Below are 23,397 nucleotides of genomic sequence, written 5' to 3'. Positions count from 1 at the left end.
GAAGCTGTCACAGAAGAAGTTGACATTCTGTTTCCGCAACCCTTGGTGCACAAATCTTCCGATAGCCAAACAAAGCAATAATGTGACCCACACGTTCTTGTGAAATGCCGATTGTGCTTGAAATTTCTCTCTGAGTGATACGATGATCGTCCTGAATCAATCTGTCAACCTTTGCTTGTGAAACGCAGTGGTTGCAGTCACAGGACGTCCAACTCTTTGTCACGCAAATCAGATGTTCCCACCTCAAAATCTTCAAACTTACTCGCCCAACGACACACAGTACCCACATCAGCACAATCACCGTAAACAACTTGCATTCTCTGATGAATCTCCTTTGGGGTGACACCTTCTGGTGTCAAGAATTCAATGATTGCACAGTGCTTAAGTCGCATTGACCGACCGTCTGCGCAGGGTTCCATACTTTGCACTTTAACAAAAAAACCATTCAATGCTAAGGCTTCCCATCAAAATGGAACTGTAGAGGAGAGTCTACTGAACAAGCCAGTATCTGCCGCATACCAGTACTGCCATCTGTTGAGGAGTTACAAAGGTGGAGGCATTACTTTTCATTAAACCCTCGTACAGCATTACTGTTCTCAGAGTGAATGGCAAAGCCCGCCCACCCCCACTTGGGACATGAGAGAAGCCTCCCACAGGATGGTAAAACATCCGGCTTTCCCTGGGCAGCGTCCTTGCAGATGGCCAATTCTCTCACACCAGAAGCAACTTGCAGTTTCTCAAATCACTCCTGACACACACCCCAAATAATTTTATCCAGAAATTTAGAGATCCCGCCAAGGATGGAGATTGGAGAGATTAACAGCTGGCATAATTTTCAGTTCATGTAATTGTTATATTTGTTCCCCAGAACTCCTATTTAGGTTCTGATTATCCAATGGTTGTCAAACATGACCACCCCCACTCCTAACATCGTTCCATCCCCGGGAAGTTATAATATCCCAAGGATGAAGAGCCAAATGGTGGCCAGTGGTGCCCCCCCCCCCCCAGCTATGGAACTCCCTCCCCAGGGATATTAGATCGGCCTTCTCCCTACTGACTTTCCAAAAAAAAAAAAAAAGGCAAAGAACTGGCTCTTTGAGCAAGCTTTTGAGAATGCAGCGGAATAGATAACACAGAACTATGAATGATGAACATGGAATGACCAGACAATGTTACTGGATAGCATTTTTAACAAGATGACACTGATGATTATATGCTTTAACCACTTTTATTTATGTTTTATATTGTAATGTTGATTGTTTTTAATGGTACTTTTATGAATGCCTGACATTGAATTGTGCCAATCTGTAACCCACCTTGAATTGCTGTATGGCTGAGAAAGGCAGGCTATAAATATCGTAAATAAATAAATATATAAATAATAGACACCTCTGGGGCCCTTTCTTTGTCTTTTCCAGGATAGGAAGATGTCTGGAGATACTTTGTTCATTATCTTTGCATCCAGGACTTGGTATCTGCATAATCCTTTCAATCATATTTTTGGATTTTCTTTGTCTCCAGCATTCTATTGCTACTCACCCAGGGGCTTGTACAGGGGCGGAGAGGCCCCTGGAGACCTCTCTGCCCCCAGGACCACATCCGCTGGTCCATTGGAAGCCCCAGGGCCCCGAGGAGATCCTCGGCTGCGTAATCATGATCGTAAGCTGGGAGATACAAAGCCTAGCAATGTTAATGCACAAAAAACAGTGTATAAAAATTCCTGCTTTATGATTATGGTTTTACACTTGTACATTTGAACCCCTATTGCTGTACAAGTGTTCCTTCTGCACAGATTGAATAAAGTCTCAGTCGTTTGCCTTCAACCTGATAAGATTGTTGGTTCCTGTTCCGCAACATTCTCAGTTAGCCAAGCTTGCCAGGCGTCCCTCATTTTCCGCGGGGCTTTGAAAAACCTCAAATTTCCGGCATCACAATAAATTTTGGGTCTCTTTGGGCTTTACCTTTGTACTGTGATACTATTACAGTTTGTTCTGTTCTTTGTTATTCTGGTATCATTAACAATTCTGAGTCTTGCAATAAGACACCAGTTAAGTTCCTTCCTCTACCAGTATTCATGTATTTGTACAGATAGGTAGACAGACAGACTGCCAAACTCCTTAAAGTCAGAGTCTAGTTGGTCAAGAATAATATAAAACAGGTATGTAGATATTTTAAAAACAGACAAACTATAACATTAAACTATAAAGCATTCTGTTGCACTAATGCACCAACATAACAATATTGCCCAAGATTCCAAAGTCAGCGAACCCGACACCACCAGCCCCTTTAATCTGGCCTAGACTTTCTTTGTAGAAAAAATATTATTTGGAGGTTGTAGCATTAAAAATAAGCCATATCTATTAGATATTCTTCAAGGCAGCACTTCTCTAGGGTCGGGGATGTAAGTCACTTCAAGCAGGGTTTGATTTTAAATAGACCAATTGGAACAATTGATGAAACTTGACCTAAACTCCCCATAGCTTTGTTGTTCCAATTCTCTCTGAAGCAATACAATTTCAGAAAATTGGTATCAACATTTCAGTATTACGGAAATGATGATTTATTTATATAGATCTCTTAAAATGTACCTTTCATCTCCCATGGAAATTTTTTCTCATTCATTCTGAGGGGAAATATGCTTTTAGCTGCAATGTCCTTGTTAATTTCTCCCCCTTCTATTTGAGTAATGCAGTATCAGGGCACAGGAATTGCAATCTGTTGGTGAAACCAGATGCTTTGTATTGTAACTTGGCTACAATGATGTGATTAAAGGGCAGACAGAAAAATGCTATCCAGTTTCTTGCTATTTCATGTTCAAGAGAAAATTGAATTAAGTCCCGTCGAAAGTAGCTGTACGGGGAAAGCATTGCTGCTTAGCTTTCCCCCACGTTTGTCTTGTTTCTCCCTCATACAATGCTTTCAGTACAGTTTGGGGACAGAGTCTTGCTGAAATTAGCTGTACATCATTTGATGGTATGTGTCAGGCTCCGTCCCTGAACTGTGCCAAAAGTATCGTACAATGAGTAAATTTTCCCATGTGATAATGTCCTTAGACAGGTTATTAATATAAGGTATGGTAAAATCTATTTTTAGGGCAAGTGGGAAAGTAGAAGTTCCCTTGATCACAAACTTGGCAGGTGACGTTATAAGAAGCATACAGCTGAAATAAGTGGTTATACTTGCACACTTTGGTCACATCATGAGGAGACAGCAAAGCCTAGAGAAGACAATTATGCTGCGGAAAGTGGAAGGCAAAAGGAATAGGGGCCGACCAACGGCAAGATGGATGGATGGCATCCTTGAAGTGACTGGACTGATCTTGAAGGAGCTGGGGGTGGTGACGGCCGACAGGGAGCTCTGGTGTGGGCTGGTCCATGAGGTCACGAAGAGTCGGAGACAACCGAACGAATGAACAACAAAACTTGCACACTATAGGAAAAATGTGTGTGTTTGTGTATGTGCACACATGCACACACATTCAAGTCACATGTCAGTTTACAGCAACCTTGTGGATTATATAAGGTTTTCTTTGGCAAAGAATGGTGAGAAGTGTTTCCCAGTTCCTTTCTCAAAAATATAGCCTACAGCAGCTGGGATTTGTGGTTGATCTCCCATTCACTAACTGGGACAGCATGCTTATCTTCCAAGATCAGGTGACTTTAGGGCAGCATTTCTCAACCTGGGGGTCGGGACCCCTGGAGGGGTTGGGAGGGAGTGTCAGAGGGGTCGCCAAAGACCACCAGAAAACAGTATTTTCTGTTGGACATGGGGGTTCTGTGTGGAAGGTTTGGCCCAATTCTATCATTGGTGAGGGTTCAGAATGCTCTTTAATTGTAGGTAAACTATAAAACCCAGCAACTACAAATTCCAAATGTCAAGGTCTATTTTCCCCAAACTCCACCAGTGTTCATATTTGGGCATATGGAGTATTCGTGCCAAGTTGGTCCAGATCCATCATTGTTTGAGTCCACAGTGCTTTCTGGATGTAGGTGAACTACAACTCCAAAACTCAAGGTCAATGCCCATCAGACTCTTCTGGTATTTTCTATTAGTCATGGGAGTTTTGTGTGCCAAGTTTGGTCCAATTCCATTATTGCTGGAGTTCAGAATGCTCTTTGGTTGAAGGTGAACTATAAAACTCAGCAACTACAACTCCCAAATGACAAAATCAGCTACAACTCCCAAATGCCAAATTTGGTCCAGTGAATGAAAATACATCCTGCATATCAGATATTTATATTATCACTCGTAGTGGTCACAAAATTACAGTTATGAAGCAGCAACGAAAATAATGTTATGGTTGGGGTTCACCAAAACATGAGGAACTGTATTAAGGGGTCGCGGTATTAGGAAGGTTGAGAACCACTGCTTTAGGGTATTTAGACCACAAACTTGAGCTCTTGGGCCACCAGTTGTCCACTACATATCTATACCAACCAGTGCCTGTTGTGGGTTAATTGCACGATACTCTAAGTTTATTCTTCATCATGGGTGCTTCTAAACAAGCTTCTTATTGTGCAATAGCCTTTCCCCACTTACCGAACATGGCAGAGGCTAGCTGTTGTCTTCAGTTTGTAACCTTCTTAGGTTTTCTTACTGTTTCTTCTTTCATTTTTGTTTCCAGAGAAAAATCATTAATGAATAAAAGATAGAATCACTGCTCCTTATCTTTTTTCCTCCAGTCGTGCTAGAATCATTCTTCAAGGCAGGACCTTCAGATGTTGTTATCAGTGTAAATAATACCATAGTCCATGCCTGCACAGACACAGCATATAGTAAGATAATGCTTTGTGGATATGAGGAAACAACCAGGCACGCATTAGGAAATCTAAGACAAGGTGTTGGCTCAAGAAAGCAAACTCTGAATCCATGGCAAGCCTAGCATCCATTGCTCCACCCATCAATAACAAATCCACATGTATGGCGGAAAGGTTTATACACACTGACTGAGTGCAATGTTTCAATAATCAGGGAATGACAGTATTTCTTCTCAAGCATTTGATAACTAACATTTCTCGCAGCTTCCTTTTATATTACCTCCACGGAGCACACATATCTGAACTTACTGTGCAGACAGCAAACTTTGGAAAATATTGAGCCCTATTGAAATGAATAATGTCTGGTGAAGGTTATCAAAGATGTCCTAGAAAATTCCTAGAGACATGGATAGTTGAAATTGGTCCCATAGCTATGGGGGCCACGTTGTAATGGTCTTCCATCAGTGGTAGGTTCTTTTCATTATCACACTACCAATGCATCAATCTTCCAAACTAGTGGGAAGGCATTTTGACATTTTCAATTTGTTTGTTTTACAGTATTGAGCTTTCTTCAACAGTAAGTAGAAGGCGTATATTTAAATTCCCAGCATATTGTCTTTTTCAGTTTTGGACTGCTCTTTGGCCTCATTCTTCCTTGGCAAGCACTTAAGTGAGGCGCTGTTCACCACAGAGTGCATAGAGGTGCAGTTTTGTTAATCTCCTGTGTGTATTTGTCTTGTTATCTGCAGATAAGAAAAAGTCAAGCAAGTTCCAGCCTTTTAAGAAGTTGTTTAGCAGGAGAAAAAAACGGGAAACAACACCAGACCGAGAAGAGAGCAAGCTGAAACCAAGCAGTTCCTTTGGAAATGTTTGCAATGGGGCACTGTCTTCTGATGAAGAGACTAACAATGGCCTGAGGTAATGAAAGAAGTGGACTTGTAGTACTGCAGTATTTATAGTCTGGGATCCACCCAGAAAAATAATAATGGTGGCTTCACAGAGAATTGTTTGAATAAAGTATGATATTTTGCATTTTACCAAATAACTGCAAATGGGAGAATATGTGCTATCGACACCCTTCTGATGAACGATTATGTCACTACATGAATTCAGTTCTTTAAGGTCTTTTTTCTTTAATTGGACCTCTGAAGTAAGTGATTGCAGGTCTGTAGCTTTTTCAAATATTGTAAGATGTTGATAACAACAATTTAGCTTTCCCCAAATATTGTAAGATATTTTCAACAACAGTATTGACCTCAATCCTGGAGGAAGTTGCACAAGTGTGAACTTATTCATCAATAGTTGAATAATCAGTCAGTGCTTATTAAACCCCACTGATTCTATGGGTCTGCACTTATTAGGATGGCCACTAGCGACCTTATCAGACGGGCTTACTTTCAGCAGCGTGCACTGGATCTATAGTTTTACGATGGAGCGCACCAGCTCCTATCCCAGGAAGTTGAACTACTTCCGACGGGACTCCATCATAAAACTATAGAAGATCTGGCATATGCCACCATGGCAGCAACACAGGAGGTTTCCTGTATTGCCTTTGAAACAATTGGGGAAAGCCGGGTGGCTGATGCTTCCCCCTGTGGAATGGGGCAACCATGATGCATAGTGATTCCAGCGGCTCGTCTGATTATTTATTTATTTACACCATTTCTACCCCGCCCTTCTCTGAGGGGGGACTCAGGGCGGCTAACACAGGCAGCAATTCAGTGCCACAATATCAATACAACAATATAAAATCAAATACATAGCAAATTAAAACAGTAACATTAATTAAAATCATATACTCATATAATAACGTAGTCGCCTAATCACAAAGTCACATAGCCATTTCCAATGGTCATAACAGTCCTATGGTCTGGGTTCAATGTCTAAAGTGCTGCTGTGCCCACTAGCCAAAGGCCTGGCTCCAAAACCACGACTTTAGTTTTTTCCCTAAAAGTAAGGAGGGAGGACGCTGATCTAATCTCGCTGGGGAGCAAATTCCACAAGCGGGGAGGGGGGGGGCACCACTGAGAAGGCCCTGTCCCTCGTCCCCACCAGATGTGTTTGTGACGCTGGTGGGACCGAGAGCAGGGCCTCCCCAGTAGATCTTAAATTGCAAGGTAGAACATAGAGAGATATACGTTCAGATAAGTAATGAGGTTGTAAGCCTTTCTCTTCTGAAATGTTTACACTATCAGAGTGCTTTACAAAAGACAAAACAAGGGATAGATGCACACCCTCAACATGCTTCTACACAATAATCACATTTATTAAAATAATTACAAATAACAAAGATAAAGAAATAAATTGTAGTTATTGACCGTCAAGCTCTACATCGCCCTCTCTTGATCTAAAGTGGGATCAGGCAAAATAATGTTTTCCAGTTCAACTACAAAGGAAGTTACAGTCATCCCTCTACAGTTGCTGGAATTAGGGGCATAGGACCTTTGTGAAATTGAAAAAAAAGTAAATAAAAATACTGTTTTTCTGAGGCCCCTTCTACACTGCCATATAAATCCAGATTATCTGCTTTGAACTTGATTATATGTCAGTGTAGACTCATATAATCCAGATCAAAGCAGATAATGTGGATTATTTGCTTTGATAATCTGGATTGTATGGCAGTGTAGCCTGCTTACAGCTTGTCATTCGAGATGAGAGAGAGAGAGAGCATTTTCATGCTTGGAAGTAAAATATACTTGGATGGAAGGCTTCCAACAAATACCAGGTGCTGTAGGCTATATTCCAGAGAAAGGAACAGGCAAGACCATCTCTGAGAATTCCTTGCCTAAAAAAACCCCTATTAAATTCATGGGTTCATCATAAACCAACAGATGATTTGAAGGCATGCACATGCACACACACGCACACGCACACACAAAGGTATTGTACTAGTTAGTCGGTGATTTGCACATAGTAGTTTCTGCTTGCAAAGTAGATGTATACGAAAAAATGAACATTTTCAAGCTCTGGTTGTAACCACTGCACTGCACAGTATTTGGACCTCTGCCATGACCCAGCATGTTCTTCCTCATATCTTGCATGAGAAAATTCAAAAGGCATTAACTACTGTGTCTGTAGGCAGTAACTTTCTTTATTTTGTCAAGGGTGGCATTTGGGGAAAATGCTGGTATAGATTAGTCTGCCAATGTATGATTTCTATCTTCTTCCCTGAAAGTCATGGCCTTTTAAAATCATAACCTTTTGCATAAGCAGTGATATTTCCAACTGTGATGCATAAGCTATTCCTCATGCCCCAGTATGTTTACAGAGTCAGAAACCATAATTGCTTCTCTTCCTAATTGCGAAGGGTTTTGTTTTGGCTCTGGTAGGACATTAGATCAAGCTAGTCAACTATAAAATCATAAATCATCCTGGGAAATGCATAACTCAGATAGTGCAGGCCTGGTCAGAAAAATTAAATGTGCTACTTGACAGTAGTGTTTGGACGATCAGATATTAATTTGATAAGCCAGAATGTGTATGACTATTATTTGTGTATGTGTTTAGTTTTTTGCATAACACAATACTAATATATATTTGTTACTGTTAGCTTTCGATTCCTATTCAGTTTACCAAAAGGCTTACTTTAGCATTTTATGGTACATAAATCTTGAGCAATGAAAATGATGGAGATACTAAAAATAAAAGGGTGTGCTATTACCCTTAATACCACATATCCTTACGAAGTTTGAGAATATGTCCTCACCAATATAGGGATTGTATTGTAATTTTAAATTTTTTTAATTGTATTTTTCTCTCAATGCTATATTTGTCTTAGGATTGGCTTGAGTACCAATTCTGAGGGAGAAAAAGGGAAAATGGGGAAGGGAGAGAAAGATTAAGATTTAATTATAACAGAACTCCTATACATTTTTCTGGAGAAGCATGTGCCTCTGAGATAAATGAGGCTTTCTTTCATGTAATTATGCATAAAATTGTGCCTTTCATCTCACTAATTTAAGATTTTTTTTCCCTGGAAAAATAGAAAACACTAGTATATCTTCCACACTTTAAGTAACCATTTTCTGATATATTGTCCATTCTCTTTTCCTATGAATAACCTGTACATAGCTTCAGGTCTTCCTGTAATTACATTTTCATAATTCAGGAAATCCAGAGCAGTGCTTTGCTTTTTTTGTTCATCTCGCAATGTGATCCTGACCTTGAGTTACTGTTGCTCTCACTGGGCTTTGATCCTAAACACCCCATGGACAGACAACGTGCGGGCTTACATTGATAGGGATCAAAGAGAAACAGCCAGGCCAGGATAACAGTATGCATGAGCTGGCAGACCTTTATTCAGTAAAAACAGAAGAGAAATCTGTATGAATCCTCGGGAACTCACAGAGTAACCTCAGGCAAGTAATTGTCTCTCAGCCTCAGAGAAAAGCAAGGAAAAACTTATTTCTGAAACAATAAAACCCAATAAAACCCCGTGACAGCTTCAGCTTAAGGTCATTCAAGGTTGAAATTTTTTTGAAGGTACACAACACCAAATGATAAATTAAAAGTATGGATAGTATTGTAGCCCAGCAAGCATCAGAGGATTTTTCTGATGGTGGTTCAGAGGATGAGGGAGATGATGGGTTTCACAGTGAGGAAGCTGTGAGTGAATAGAGAGAATTTCAGGCAGATGAGACTGAAGTTTTGGATTCCTGTTCTTGTTCCCAAGCAACAAAGGAAAGTGAAAATTCCAGTTACCCTGAGAAAGACAGAAGGCCTTGGGAAGAGGGGGAGTTTTCCTGGGAAACTAGATTGGGCCTGAAAATGCAAGGAGTGAAAAAAAAAGCCAAACTAGGTATTCTAAAAGAGTCCAAGATAAGACCTGAGATCCAGGTGTGTTCAGCATGATGTCATGGGTGCCTAGACGGGCTTAAATTAAGTGGTTTGGCTTCAACCTCTCAGAAGAGATAATGCTGCCATAGGAGATGGCTCTCTGGTCACTGCTATCAAGTTCATGATTCAAGTATTCTTAAGATTCTTGTTCTGGTTCATGCCATTGTTTTCCTTGAAGAGTTTACCTTGGGAAAGTTCCTGTTTTCATGTTTATGGATTTATGTTTGAAGTACTGCTGTGGATTTTGGTTTAAGCTCTTTGTCATTTTTGGATTACTGCTACTTTTTTATTCTATGGACCCTTTTGGAATTGCCCTTTTTATCTGCTTTCTTTAATAAACATTTTAATTAGAATTTCTGCACTCTGGTGTGGTGCTGGGTGAAAAGATATTTCAGTGTTAGAGTGCATCAGTGAGGAGGAAAAACTATCAGAAACCCAGGATTGAGTCAGGACTTGATCTCAACTCTTGGTGTGATATAAGTCACAGTGAACAATAAGAGTTGTTGTAGGTTTATTTATTTATTTATTTATTTAAAACATTTCTATTCTGCCCTTCTCACCCCGAAGGGGATTCAGGGCAGTGGACAGCATATATATGGCAAACATTCAATGCTGGGACAAGAATTCATATAAGCATGCATAAACATTAAAAACATTTATCAAAATATTAAAATACACCATTTTAAACCGTCATTGGTCATCTGTGCCAAATCTAAATTGACCTGGTAAAGTTTCCTATCGCTGCCTTATTGCACTGTCCCAAAAGCTTGGTCCCACAGCCAAGTTTTGACCATCCTTCTGAAGGACAGGAGAGAGGGGGCAGATCTGATCTCACCTGGAAGGGAGTTCCATAGCCGGGGGGCAATCACTGAGAAGGCCCTGTCTCTCATTCCCCACCAGTTGTGCCTGTGACAATGGCGGGATGGAGAGCAGGGCCTCCACGGAGGATCTTAATCTCCGCAATGGTTCATAGGGGGAGATACGTTCGGACAGGTAAATTGGGATGAGGCCGTTTAGGGCTTTATAGGCCAAAGCCAGCACTTTGAATTGTGCCCGGTAGCAAACTGGCAGCCAGTGGAGTTGGCGTAACATGGGAGTTGTGTGCTCCCTGTATGCCACCCCAGTTATTAACCTGGCTGCCTCTTGTTGGACTATTTGAAGCTTCCGAGCAGTCTTCAAAGGCAACCCCACGTAGAGCACGTTGCAGTAGTCTATCCTGGATGTAACGAGAGTGTGGACCACTGTGGCCAAGTCTGACTTCCCAAGGTACTGGCGCAGCTGGAGCACAACTTTCAATTGTGCAAAAGCTCCCCTGGCCACCAGTAACCTGGGATTCCAGGCTTAGTGATGAGTCCAGGAGAACTCCCAAGCTGCGAACCTGTGCCTTCAAGGGCAGTGTAACCCCATCCAGGTATGACCTCACAACCAATGAGGATGCTTGCCATAGACGCAGGCAAAACGTCAGGGAGAATGCCTCTACAACATGGCCATATAGCTCAAAAAACCCTACAATAACCCAGTGATTCCAGCCATGAAATCCTTCGACAGGAATAAGAGTGTTTAAAGTCAATGGAAAACAGGACAGCTATCTCCACTTGGTATGTTTCTGTCTCCACAGCAAAAGATTTGGCAAACTGAGTAATTTTGCAAAGATTGCAGCATACCATCAGAAATATATGTAATCGATCATGGGGACAGAGATCTCGTATAACAAAATATGTGGCATCAGACTCCATCAATCTGCTTTCATGTCTAGAACACTAAAAGCACGCAAGTGGGATCACAGAAGTGATTATATACTTTGTTCACACAGACCACAATGGACAAATGAGACATGCACTAAAGAGTCAGGGAGAAACAAACTGGCAGATGTCTTCTTAGATTCCTACAGCTACACTTCAAGGCTCCAGATGTCTGCAAATACGGCTGGATGGGCAAGCAAGGGAAAAAAGGAGAGAACAAGTTAGCTTCGAAGTGCGATACTTGTATCTTTCCCACAACTTCATCCCCATCTGCCTGTGAAACACTGAAACATCTGCAAGACAGAACAATTCTTATTCATTTCTCTGCAATCAAGGAGTAACAATGTACACTAGCTTTTTTCACTACTGATCAAACATTCAAGGCTCATTTTTTTTACCTGCAGGCAGTGTCCAAATTAATTCTTACCCAAGCATTAGAGAAAATTTTATTTTTGTTTGTTTCCAGTTGATGTTAGTTTTTTGTTATCTACCTCCAGAAATAAAATTGTCTCTAATGCTTGGGTAAGAATTAATTTGATGACTGCCATAGCTTCTGCGGATATCCCTCATGAGGTGACTCAAACATAAAAAAACAGGGTAGATTGTCAACAGAAAGGGGGTTTGTGTGTGTATTTAGTCACAATCAATGAATTGTATGCTGTCTCCTAGAATACATCTGTTTTTCCAAGTTGGTTTAGTGCCTGATGTCTTTCCTAAAAGTTCAGTAAAAGTTGTGATGATCACCAATGTGTTTTGTGTCTTATAATGCAAGAACAGTGAAAGAGGGATGCCATCAAGACTAAGAAATGGTGGGATTATCCTTTATTTATTTATTTATTTATTTACGACATTTATATGCCGCCCTTCTCACCCCGAAGGGGACTCAGAGCGGCTTACAAGGTATATATACATACAATATATTATATTATTAGCATAGTACAATATCAGTTTTAAATATTGCTATATTGTACTATACCAATTATATTGTATTAAGCTATTGCAGTCTAACTCCTATGTGTTGTGCTCAAAACACACACACACATGCTACTATGTGTGAAACAGTTGAAAACTGGCAACACAGTTTATAATAAACACAGGTCTGCTAGTCCTTCCCTTTTGAGATATATCAGATGGCAGGAGGTTAAGTGATTAATTAGCATAAGTAATTTTGGCTGAATTGTGTGTTCAAGTGTTTAGATTCTCAGAGCGTTCTTTGAAGATGCAGGAAATACATTTCACCCTACCCATGTATCAAATAAATTATTTTTGCTAACTGCCAAGGGAAAACTAGTTGTTAACTAGTAGAGCAAAATATGGATGAATTGTCTAAATTATACACAACAGATACATCACAATAGAAAGAAACTAGAAGAGCAAAGATTCAAGATGTGAATATGAATAAAAGAATTATGTCTTGTTGCAGCAGTGTTTGAATGAGGAAAGGAATAAGAGAAATAGACCTTCAAATGAACATTATCTTTCAAGGCCACAATGCAATATTGGAAGAAAAGAGATATGGGGCAAAGGTTGCTGGAGCTTCTGGAATTTATAGCTCCTGTTTCCTTTAGAAAATATCTAAACGACATCTTAGTTATCCTTGATTACCTGTTGACAGTTCCAGGCAACAGCTCTGACTTCATATTCCAACCATTCAACTGGTTTCTTTTTCTTTTTTTCTTTTTACAAAAAATCTGCCATTTATTGGATGAAAATTCCCTATGGGCAGATTTGCATCTGTTTTTGTAGTTGGTGCTGGGGGATTTGCACCAATGTTGTTTATTATGAAGTACACTGCAAGGTTTGCATACTAGATGATGAGAGAGCTGAAGGTAAAACGAATTGCTGCGCAACCCTCGCAAATGAAGAGGCAATACACATGGATGGATTAACTATGAGCAACTTTTATTAATGCTACCTAATTAAACTTTATAATTTTGTAACTATCAATTATAGTTAGAACTAAAATGTGTAATGAACTTGGCAATGTACTCGGGGAGGGTAAAGCCGTGGTAGTGACTTTTCATCCTACCTCTCGGTTGCTAAAGGTATCTTGACGGAGAATTCTTCCCCCAGAATGTCTTGATGTCATATTCTCCGGTTCCTAGGCCATTTGTGTTCACCCTCACAGTCCAACAAACTGTTGGAGGGATGGATTATAATTTGAAAAAAACATGAATGAATTCCCATGCACACTGCACATATCTTATTTGTAGTGAAAAAAACACACTTAAAACAATACAGTAATTCAAATAAAAAACAATTTTAACAAATATAAATTTATGAGTATTTCAGTGGGAAGCGTGGGCCTGTTTTTGGCTGATGAGATAAGATTGTTGTTATTGTTGTGTGCTTTCAAGTCGTTTCAGACTTAGGTTGACCGTGAGCGAGGGTCGGGTAAATGACCTTGGAGGGCTGTATATGACCCTTGGGCCTCAATTTGAGGACCCCTGGTGTAAGACAATGGAAGTTGTAGTCCAACACATTTAGAGAGCAAGAAATGGAGAAAGGCTGAAATAGGACCTCAGCAAACAGATGATTATGTTCAGATCAGATTTCTTTCATCCACATCCTTTCTGGTTCTGGTGCTTTATTATTCTCTCTGCAATATATCTTAATGGCTGCTGTCTCTTTTCTATTCTGGGCAATGCATTTCTGTAATGTGACCACATTCACCCACATTGGTACCAAATACAGTCTGTATTATTATGGCCTGCTGTGCTCCAGAACAAATCTAAGAACACAATTATCATTCAGAAAGCTCAACTTGTCAATTATTTTTAGGAATGTCGAGATCTGCCTCCCACTCCCAGGCTGAAGCATTCGCAAATACAGGCAACAAAAATGCAAACTAATCTGAGTAGTGTTCTGCAATGTTCCGATCATGAACCTCTTTTAGACACATATGCCTTATTATTTCCACCTCTCTGGAAACAACCATTCCAAAATAGCATCTCTAGTGAACTATTGCATTGTTTCAAAACACACACATACACTCCCCTGAAAATTGACAACACATGCAGAAGGAAGTATGCCTGGATCAGGTTCTTATTAGATGCTTAACATAACTGTCATGGTAATGCCATGACAACAGTTGCCATGATACATATAAGTGACTCTTGAGTATATTATGAATACTGCTTCGGAGGGCAAGTTCAAACTAGCTTTTTATGACAAATTTAATGTGGCAATCGCTCAGCTAGATAATGCTTCCCAAAAGACCAGGGTCCAAAACTTTCTGTTTGTAAGTCGACAGGAATATAGCCAATTGCTTGTCCCATAAGCCTATTGCATCAATGGAACGTGCTAAGTCAAGCCTTTCATAATCCTCACTGATAGCTGGATGTTACAAAATTGGCACCAGCCTCCCCCGCAGTAATGATGGTTAATTAGAAATCCATGACACTTCAGAACAGTAGATTGGGTGATGGTAGCTGTGGATATGTGGTTGCTGGTTATAGCGATCACATGGCCCCCAGAGATGCGTCCCCCACAGCATTCCGCTACTCCCTGCTCCGCTGGCTGGAAGTGAGGTCAAAGATCCCCTAACGGCCTAACTGGAAGTCCCAGAACTAGTCGCTCTGTGCCAGAGTTCTGTTGTTTTGGCCTATAGACCTCCAGCGCAGAGTGTCTACACTACACTACAGCAAATGTTTCATCCTCGGCTACTGGCTGTTCAGGAGCTGAAGATCAAACATCCTTCTCAACATGCAACCCCATGCTTCAGAGAAATCTACTTTTTCCTTACATCTTGAATTTTTCTGTAATTTCTCATTCTTCTGAACATCGGGTGGGATCCAAAGGAACCCCTCCTCTAATGAAGTCTCTTTTACAAACTTAGATACCTTCAAAAAAATGACCCCATGTTTTTTCTTCCATTTACACAAGCTGTTATGTAAGGCTTGCTACCTCCTTACTCTTAAGTCTTGCATATTCACCATTCATTCAAGTACAATGCAGCCTCCCTTGGTCCAATAGGGTCCCGTGACTGTGTTTGACTATAACTCCCATAGTTCTCCAGCCAATCGTACCAATTAGGGATTGTAGGAGTTTTAGTCCCAGCAATCGGGAGGATGTGGTGTTGGGAATGGGCATTGTAAAGTGCAATTCAACTCTCATACAGAGAGGTCCACTGCAGGGACCTCTCTGCTAGCTGCAACATACCATTTCACAAAATAGTACTTCTGTTGTTTTCTTCTGATATTCATGGATTGTTGGCTGTAAGCCAGTGTGCATATCCAGCTGGAGTTAATCACTTTTAAGACCCATTGTGGAATAATTAAAGGTATGATTAAATCTCTTCTACTGAAATCAGCAAGAATAAATTATTGGATGCTAGTGATTCAGAGACTTCCAATGGGAGGTGATATTTTAGGCTGGTTTCAATTGCATTATATGGTCAGTGTAGACCCATACAATGCAATTTGAACTATACTGAATGCATTGTTTGGTCTACACTGACCATATAACACTGTTCAAACTGCATTGTATGGCAGTGTACATCCAGCTTTAGGCAGGATCTGATCCCAGATTATCTGGCAGTGTAGAATCATATAATCCAGTTCAAATCAGATAATCTGGTATCAGATCCTGGGAAATAGAGCAGTGTAGTGTCCAGCCTTAGTTTCTCAGATTTGATTAGTATCCTGTGCTTGGAGTTTCTGAAGATGGTGGCAATGGCCGACAAAATTGTATAATTGCCTAATTGTGATGTTTTTTATTCATTGTTGTTGTTGATTGTATTTTATTGCGCTTGTTTTAACTTGTAATTCTTGGGCTTGTCCCTTTGTAAGCTGCTCCAAGTCCCTTCGGGGAGATGATGAATAATAATAATAATAATAATAATAATAATAATAATAATAATAATAATAATGGTTATATTGATTTGTTTCAGTGTTCATTAGCGCCAATACAACAAATGGTTTTAAATTGTGCCCTTAAAACCATTTTAAAATCAATGGATTCAAGGGCACTTAATTCTTCAGGTGCTTGAGGCTGGTGAAGCTTGCAGTTCAACTTACTTTTTATATAAAATATCATATATTTTGTTTTGATTTATATTGAAAATGATCTAGTAGATGTACAATTATTCCAAGGCTCATATTAATGGCTTATAAAGTTTTCATAGATATCATCATTGCCATTGGCATTGCTATGAACCATACCTTACCTTCCTCCCAAATCCTGATTATATGATTTAAATGGGATTATGTGATTATCTGATCTAGATTATTTAGCAGTGTGAATCTAGCCTCAGGATCTCAGGAGTTTACCTGCTGCCCTCCAGCATCTATGGGCTGTAAGCAATAATCATGAACTTCTTTTCCCAGAGATTTTCCTAACTGAAGCAGAACAGTAAACATGTTCCATTTCCTAAAAGTCAAAGTCCATAATACTCAAGACTGTCCATGCTATTTTTATACCTGAGACAGAAAGGCCCATGAGCACTCCAAAGAAGTAACAATACAATAATAAATTATAAAACAATTTATTATTAGCAAACATTCAGCATTCATCAGACTTGAGGAAATCAATCTGTCTAAACCTGGGTAAATATTATTACCAGGTAATTCCTTCTACATAAAGCTGTGATTTGTTTGTCGTCTCGCCTGTTGACCTCTTCCATCTTCGCAAATGGCAAAAGTTCAAATAGTTAATGATAAGTTGTAAAGAGAATGCAGAGGAGGAGGTCACGAATTTTATTTATTTTATTGATCCTCTGGCTGTTGTTTTACCATGATTTTATTGTTGTACATATCTTTTAAAAGTTGGAATTTATATGTTTTGAAGCTGTAAGCTGCCTTGAGTCCACAAGTGGAGAAAGGTGGAATATACAATTCCAAAATTATTTAAATAAATAAATAATTTGAAGCATTAAATCGATAAGAACAGATACTACTGGTAGCCAGATTTTGTTCATTTTCATAATTTCCATGAACAAAATCTGGCTACCAGTATTAAAAAACTCTAAAATTACAACATCAAAACAACAGACAGGAAACAATCAGGGACATCTAATCATCTCTCAACAAAAGATTGCCCCAGGCACCAACAAGCCACACCAAACAACTGCCAGGCCATTAAATGCTAATCAAGGTGGTTGGTTGAAACATTCACACCTAGCTCCAACAGACAAGAGTTCTTTGTCCCACCCTGGTCATTCCACAGATATATAAACCCATTTTCCTAGTTCCAAAGACCTCACTACCTCTGAGGATGCTTGCCATAGATGCAGGTGAAACGTCAGGAGAGAATGCCTCTAGAACATGGCCATATAGCCTGAAAAAACCTACAACAACCCTGTGATTCCGGACATGAAAGCCTTCGACAATACACAAAAGTTTTTAATGAGGAAGGTGTTTTGTTTTGTTTTTATTTTGTTCGATTCTACTGGGAAAGGCGAGATTCCTCCTTCTTCTTCCCCTCCCTTTAGTTAGTTGAGTGGAGCCTACTTTCAACATGGAACACAGTTTGCTGTGATTAAAAAAGGTTGCAGACAAAGGAGAAATCCGGATATTGGGAAGTCTTAAAAGCACATTGAAAAGGTTGGGTGACAAAAGACTGAAAGATACTGTACCCTGTCAAATCCAGACATTTGGACAGCGTGGAAGTGGATTTGTGATCGGAAGCATGTTTGAAATTTAATCCTCTCTATACAAATTGCCTTACAGGTCCTCCAGTTATAGTATGAGCACACGGGCCTTTTCCCATGACAGTATTTTCATACCTGATGGGCGATCAGAGAGTGAAGAGTCCATTCAAGCAATGTCCCAAGACAACCTCGTAGGCAAAGTCAAAACTCTTCAGGTAAGAATTATCGACCAAAGTTTACCAGTTAACAATCACGTTGTTTTTATTTACTCTCTTCTTTAATTTCTTCTGTTTCACCTACTGCAATATGAGGTTCCAGACATATTAAAATGTATTCAAGAGCATGCATTTTCAATCCAGATTTTCCCTGTTTAATGCGGTTCTGCGTGGATTATGGGCGTGCGTCATTTGGCCACCCCGTCTTATAATCCACTTTGATGTGGATTATAAAACCTGTGTACATGGAGCCAGAGTGAGGTGCCTAGGGCAGAAAGAAAGAGATGTGGAGAGTGAGCAGCAAAGAAAAGAGAGAAACAACAAGGATTAGAGAGCTTCCTATGCAACCCATGGGTGGGATATAAAGCTGCCTTTCAGAAAGAGATTCAGAGGGCAAACTATATCTGTAAATCTACTGTACGACATTTCTATAGGTTTCTTTTGTTACCATTGCTTTCCAGTGAGGTGTGAAAAGCTAAAGTGCCTTCTAGGGGAGGTCATGGTAGCTTGCTTCATAAATAAAGTGTCACCTGCCTCAACGTGCCTTTTAACAACTTCTTCCCTGTTGACAGAAACATTCATTCCCACTTCTGTCTGCAAGCTCCCTACATGGCAATGGTTTCTCTCTTTCACAATTAGAACCAGCAGTAATCAAAGTACATGTCTGCTTTATTCACAAGAGACAACCGTCAAGTTAAATCTTCATTAGATTGGCTCTGAATAATTAACAGCTAAAAGGCTAAACTGGAGGGGAGAAACCCAGAACTTCCTAAAAGCCTTGATAAATACATCCTCTGTCAAGGAAGCACAGAAGGCATACGAATCAAGAAGGAAGGTTATTCTAGTTCTTACCTATCTGTCTATCTATCATTGATTAATATTTTATGAAAAACAAGCGGTAGAAAACGTGAAAACTGAAAATGCCATCAAACCGCTTTAGTACAGTACATAGGTAGATTAAATACCTAAGAATATAAAATTGCAAAATAGAAATCAAAATGCAATTAACATACAAAACACATCAATAGATAGCAGTTCTAGCAACAGTCAACTTCCAAAGATAACTATTTCATAATGAAGACGCCAACAAATACAGCAAAAGTTTCAGTGGATCCTATTTGATCTTGGAAGCTAAGGGCCCTTCCAGACAGAAGTTTATCTGGCATTGCGGACTCATATAATCCAGTTTAAAGCAGAAAACTTGGGATCACATCCTGGGATATAGGGCCTGTCTGGAAGGGCCCTAGGTAGAATCAGGTCTGTTTAGCATTTGGAAGGAGAATACTAGATGTTGTATTCAGAGGAAGGTAATGGTAAACCACCTCTGAGTAGTCTTTGCCTAACAAAACTCTATGAAATTGATGGGCTCGTCAAAAATCAATAGGTGGATGGAAGGTATTTGTATGAGAGTTGAATAAAAAGTAATGCCTCCACCTTCGTAACTCCTCAACAGATGGTAGTACTGGTATGCAGCAGGTATTGGCTTGATCAGGAGACTCTCCTCTACAGTTGCATTTTGGCGGGAAGCCTTAGCATTGAATAGTTGTATTGTTAAAGTGCGAAGTATGGAATCCTGCGCAGATGGTCAGTCAATGCGACTTAAGCAACATGCAGTCATTGAATTTTTGACAGCAGGTGTCACCTCAACATCTTTAAACTTACTCGCCCAACGACACACAGTACTCCCATCAACACAATCACCATAAACAGCTTGCATTCTCTGATGAATCTCCTTAGGGGGGACTTACAGTGGCACATACATTGTGCCTCAATCACAGTTACCTAGAAAATTAAAAATTGTAACATATTAAATAGAGTTAAAAAAGATTTGAAGTTTAAAAACACACCGTCCAAAGTTCATGGTCTGAGTCCATTCCGAGATCAAATTGCACAAAGTTTCAATTCAGAATACTGCATTGCCCTATTTTCCAAAAGCTTGCTCCCAAAGCCAGATTTTGACTCTTTCCCTAAAGGCTAACAGGAGTGGGGCTGCGCTGATCTCACTAGAGAGGGAGTTCCACAACTGAGGGGCCACTACTGAGAAGGCCCTGCCAGCCACATTTGTGAAGCCGGCGGGACTGAGAGCAGGGCCTCCCCAGATGATCTTAGTCTCCATGCTGGTTCGTAGGTAGGGGGTGATATGTTTAGTAGTGTTTAAGTTTGTAGACATGAGACATGCTGAAAGCACAGGTTTGGGAGCAGAGGTTAACACTCCTGGCACCCTGTTAATTGTTTTTCCAGTCATACGTTGATGAATGTATTAGAATCATAGGATCATAGAGTTAGAAGAGACCTTGTGGGCCATCCAGTACAACCCCCTGCCAAGAGGCAGGAAAATGGCATTCAAAGTACCCCTGACAGATGGCTATTCAGCCTCTGCTTAAGAGCCTTCAAAGAAGGAGCCTCCACCACAAACCTGTTAATAAGATTTGTGTCTAAATCAGAAAATAGCAAGAAAGAGCACAAAAGACTAGAAAAGAACTCCAGCAGTGAATACCACTTGCTATCCCAAAGTGTACATGAACAGGCTATTGTTTGGAGTGTGCTCCAGCTATTAAAGGAAAATGTCATCACGAACTAATAAGTGGAACAAAATGGCAAATATTAATGCCTTGTTTGGAACTCTTGACATTTAATACTTGCTTCGCTTTTCAAAGATATTGAAAGACAACTGGCAGATGAAATGTTCTTAATGAGAGCATTTAACCAAAATATTTAAGAGGTTAAGGAACCCCAGAAAAGAAAGGTTCCCCAGAGTCCAGACCAAAACAAGACAGCTGTAGATTCACTTTCGTCATGTCCAAATGTTAATATCAGCTTGGATTCCTTTTTTTTTTTTTTTTGGACTACAAGTCTTAATCCTCAAACTCAGTTCCCAAACTCAGGCTAATACATTGGTCTGAATAAATACACATTTAATACATCTGTGATATGCTGAAAGCAGAATTAAATACAGAGAAACAAATATTTTAAATAACTTTTCAAATAAGAGCATGCTTCACATGTTTAACATCATCATCTTTGTTCCCATGGTATTCAAACACTTCCAGATGACAATATGTTTTTAATGTAGAATGAATATGTTGATTAGTTTGTTTAGAGTAGCACATACTATTTCTCACAAGGGCTTCATTCATAGGCTTTCCCCTTAGTATTCAGGCTAGCTTATTCATTCAAATCATCACATTGTACATGGAATAAGAAGCCTACTTTTCTTTAAATATGTAGATCTGGCTTTCCATCAGCTGTAGTCTACACTGCCATATAATGCAGATTTTCAAAGCAGATAATCCACATGATCTGCTTTGGACTGGATTATATGAGTCTACACTGCCATATAATCCAGTTCAAAGCAGATAATCTGGATTTTATATGGTAGTGTAGAAGGAGTCTAAAACTCCCTACTATACGGTTAGTGGAGACTTATATAAAATTCAGTATAACTGCACTGAAATGCATTATATGGGTGGACACTGACCAATAATGCAGATTCAAACTACATGATATGGCAGTGTAGATCCAGCCTGTATAGTTTGAAGGACTCCACCATGATCCAGATTGAAAGTACAGATGTTCCAACACTTTGAGACAGATTATGCCTTGATAGAGGCATTTTTTAAAAATGCTGAATCAGTTTTATCACTGCCTACTGCATAGCCAGAAGAAAATTAGAAATATGGCCAAATCTGCCCACAATGTCTCCCCTACTCTTCAGTGCACAGAAAAGGCAAAACTGGTCAGAGTCCTGAGGTCTTTCTCAATTCTAGGCCTTCAAGAGGGCTGGAAGTTAAAGACAGCAAAACCTCCCAAGTGTAGTGCCTCACATCTTAAACTATACACCCCCCATTAGTTAAAGCTTTCCCCTGATACTAAGTCTAGTCATGTTGGACTCTGAGTGCTGGTGCTCATCCCCATTTCTAAGCTGAAGAGCCGGCATTGTCCGTAGACACCTTCAAGGTTATATGGTTGGCACGACTGCATGGAGCACCGTTGCCTTCCCGCAGAAGCGGTTCCTATTGATTTATTCACATTTGCATGTTTTTGAACTGGTAAGTTTGCAGAAGCTGAGCCTAACAGTGGGAGCTCACCCCGCTCCCTGGATTTCCAACCTTTCAGTCAGCAAGTTCAGCAGCTCAGCAGTTTAACCCACTGCACCGCCATGGGACCCTTACTTCTCATTCCTCATATTTCTCATCATATATGACAGAGGCAAACAGTTAAAACAGAAAAAGATCAACATGGAGTGGGCATAAAAAAAACCTGTATTCAATAGACTACTCAAGTGTAACCCCCAAAGTTGCCATGCGGTCCCTGAGTGGATGACTTTCAGCAACCCATGCTGATGCTTAAAGTCATTGCACACTTCATTACAATGCACATACGTATCTCAAAAATTCTGAAAAGATGGTGCCTTGTGAGACTAGGAGTTGTAGTTTGGTGAGGTATCCGTATTTTTTGGCAGAAAAGCCTAAAAACCTTGTAGAACTCCAATGTTTTCATAGCACTGAGCCATGGCAGTTAATGTGATGTCAAACTGCACTAATTCTACAGTGCAGACGCACTTCCCAAGGAAGAAGTTCTACCTCTAAGATGCTATTCTGAAAGATTTAGTCTTGAGAGTGCAGTGATTTGCCTCTTTAAGAGGTGAGACACTTAGGCTGGATCTACACTGCCATATATCCCTGAATCTGATCCCAGATTATCTGGCAGTGTAGACTCACATAACTCAGCTCAAAGCAGGTAATCTGGGATCAGATCCTGGGATATAGGGTGGTGTAAATTCAGATTCTATAGGACTTCAAATGAAGATGGCAAGATTCAGAAGATACATAGATACTGCTAGGTAAAGAGAGAAATATTTGGTTTTCTTTTATTATTTTTATTAAAAATAAATTGTCTCCAGTAGATTGAAGCGTAAAAAACTTTTTTAAAAAAATTAAAAATTCAAGGTAATTTTACAACAAAAGTGTGGGAACAACTGTGATTGGAAAGTGGGAAAGTAAGGGAGGGAAGGGAAAAGGAAAGGAAAAAATGGCTTAACAAATTTCAACTTCCAGGTTCTTCTGGGTTGTGTTATCAACTTTTCCATGAAGCTTGAGGTTTCTCTGCCGTCTGGTATCCTTAGGTTATTTGGCCTTTGAGATTCTTTCATACCTCCTGAATATAAATTTCTACATTATCTTTTCTGATTAATTAATTGAATTTTCCCCAGTACCTTCTTTGTGTTTGTATATTATTATCTGTTACATTTTGCGTAA

General features: G+C 39.9%; 1 protein-coding gene across 3 annotated transcripts in view; it reads left to right on the top strand.

The window, feature by feature from the left end:
- Window positions 1-23,397, top strand: part of CRACD (capping protein inhibiting regulator of actin dynamics) — a 177,412-nt gene that overhangs the window by 117,856 nt on the left and 36,159 nt on the right. For all 3 annotated transcript variants that reach the window (XM_067468757.1, XM_060778544.2, XM_060778545.2), the window contains 2 exons: window positions 5,507-5,675; window positions 18,004-18,139. In XM_067468757.1, coding sequence (XP_067324858.1) covers window positions 5,507-5,675; window positions 18,004-18,139 — 305 coding nt within the window. The remainder of the gene's footprint in view (window positions 1-5,506; window positions 5,676-18,003; window positions 18,140-23,397) is intronic.

Source organism: Anolis sagrei, chromosome 5 (genome assembly GCF_037176765.1).
Source record: "Anolis sagrei isolate rAnoSag1 chromosome 5, rAnoSag1.mat, whole genome shotgun sequence".
NCBI classification, from domain to species: domain Eukaryota; kingdom Metazoa; phylum Chordata; class Lepidosauria; order Squamata; family Dactyloidae; genus Anolis; species Anolis sagrei.
This window is presented reverse-complemented; position numbering and strand designations above follow the sequence as displayed.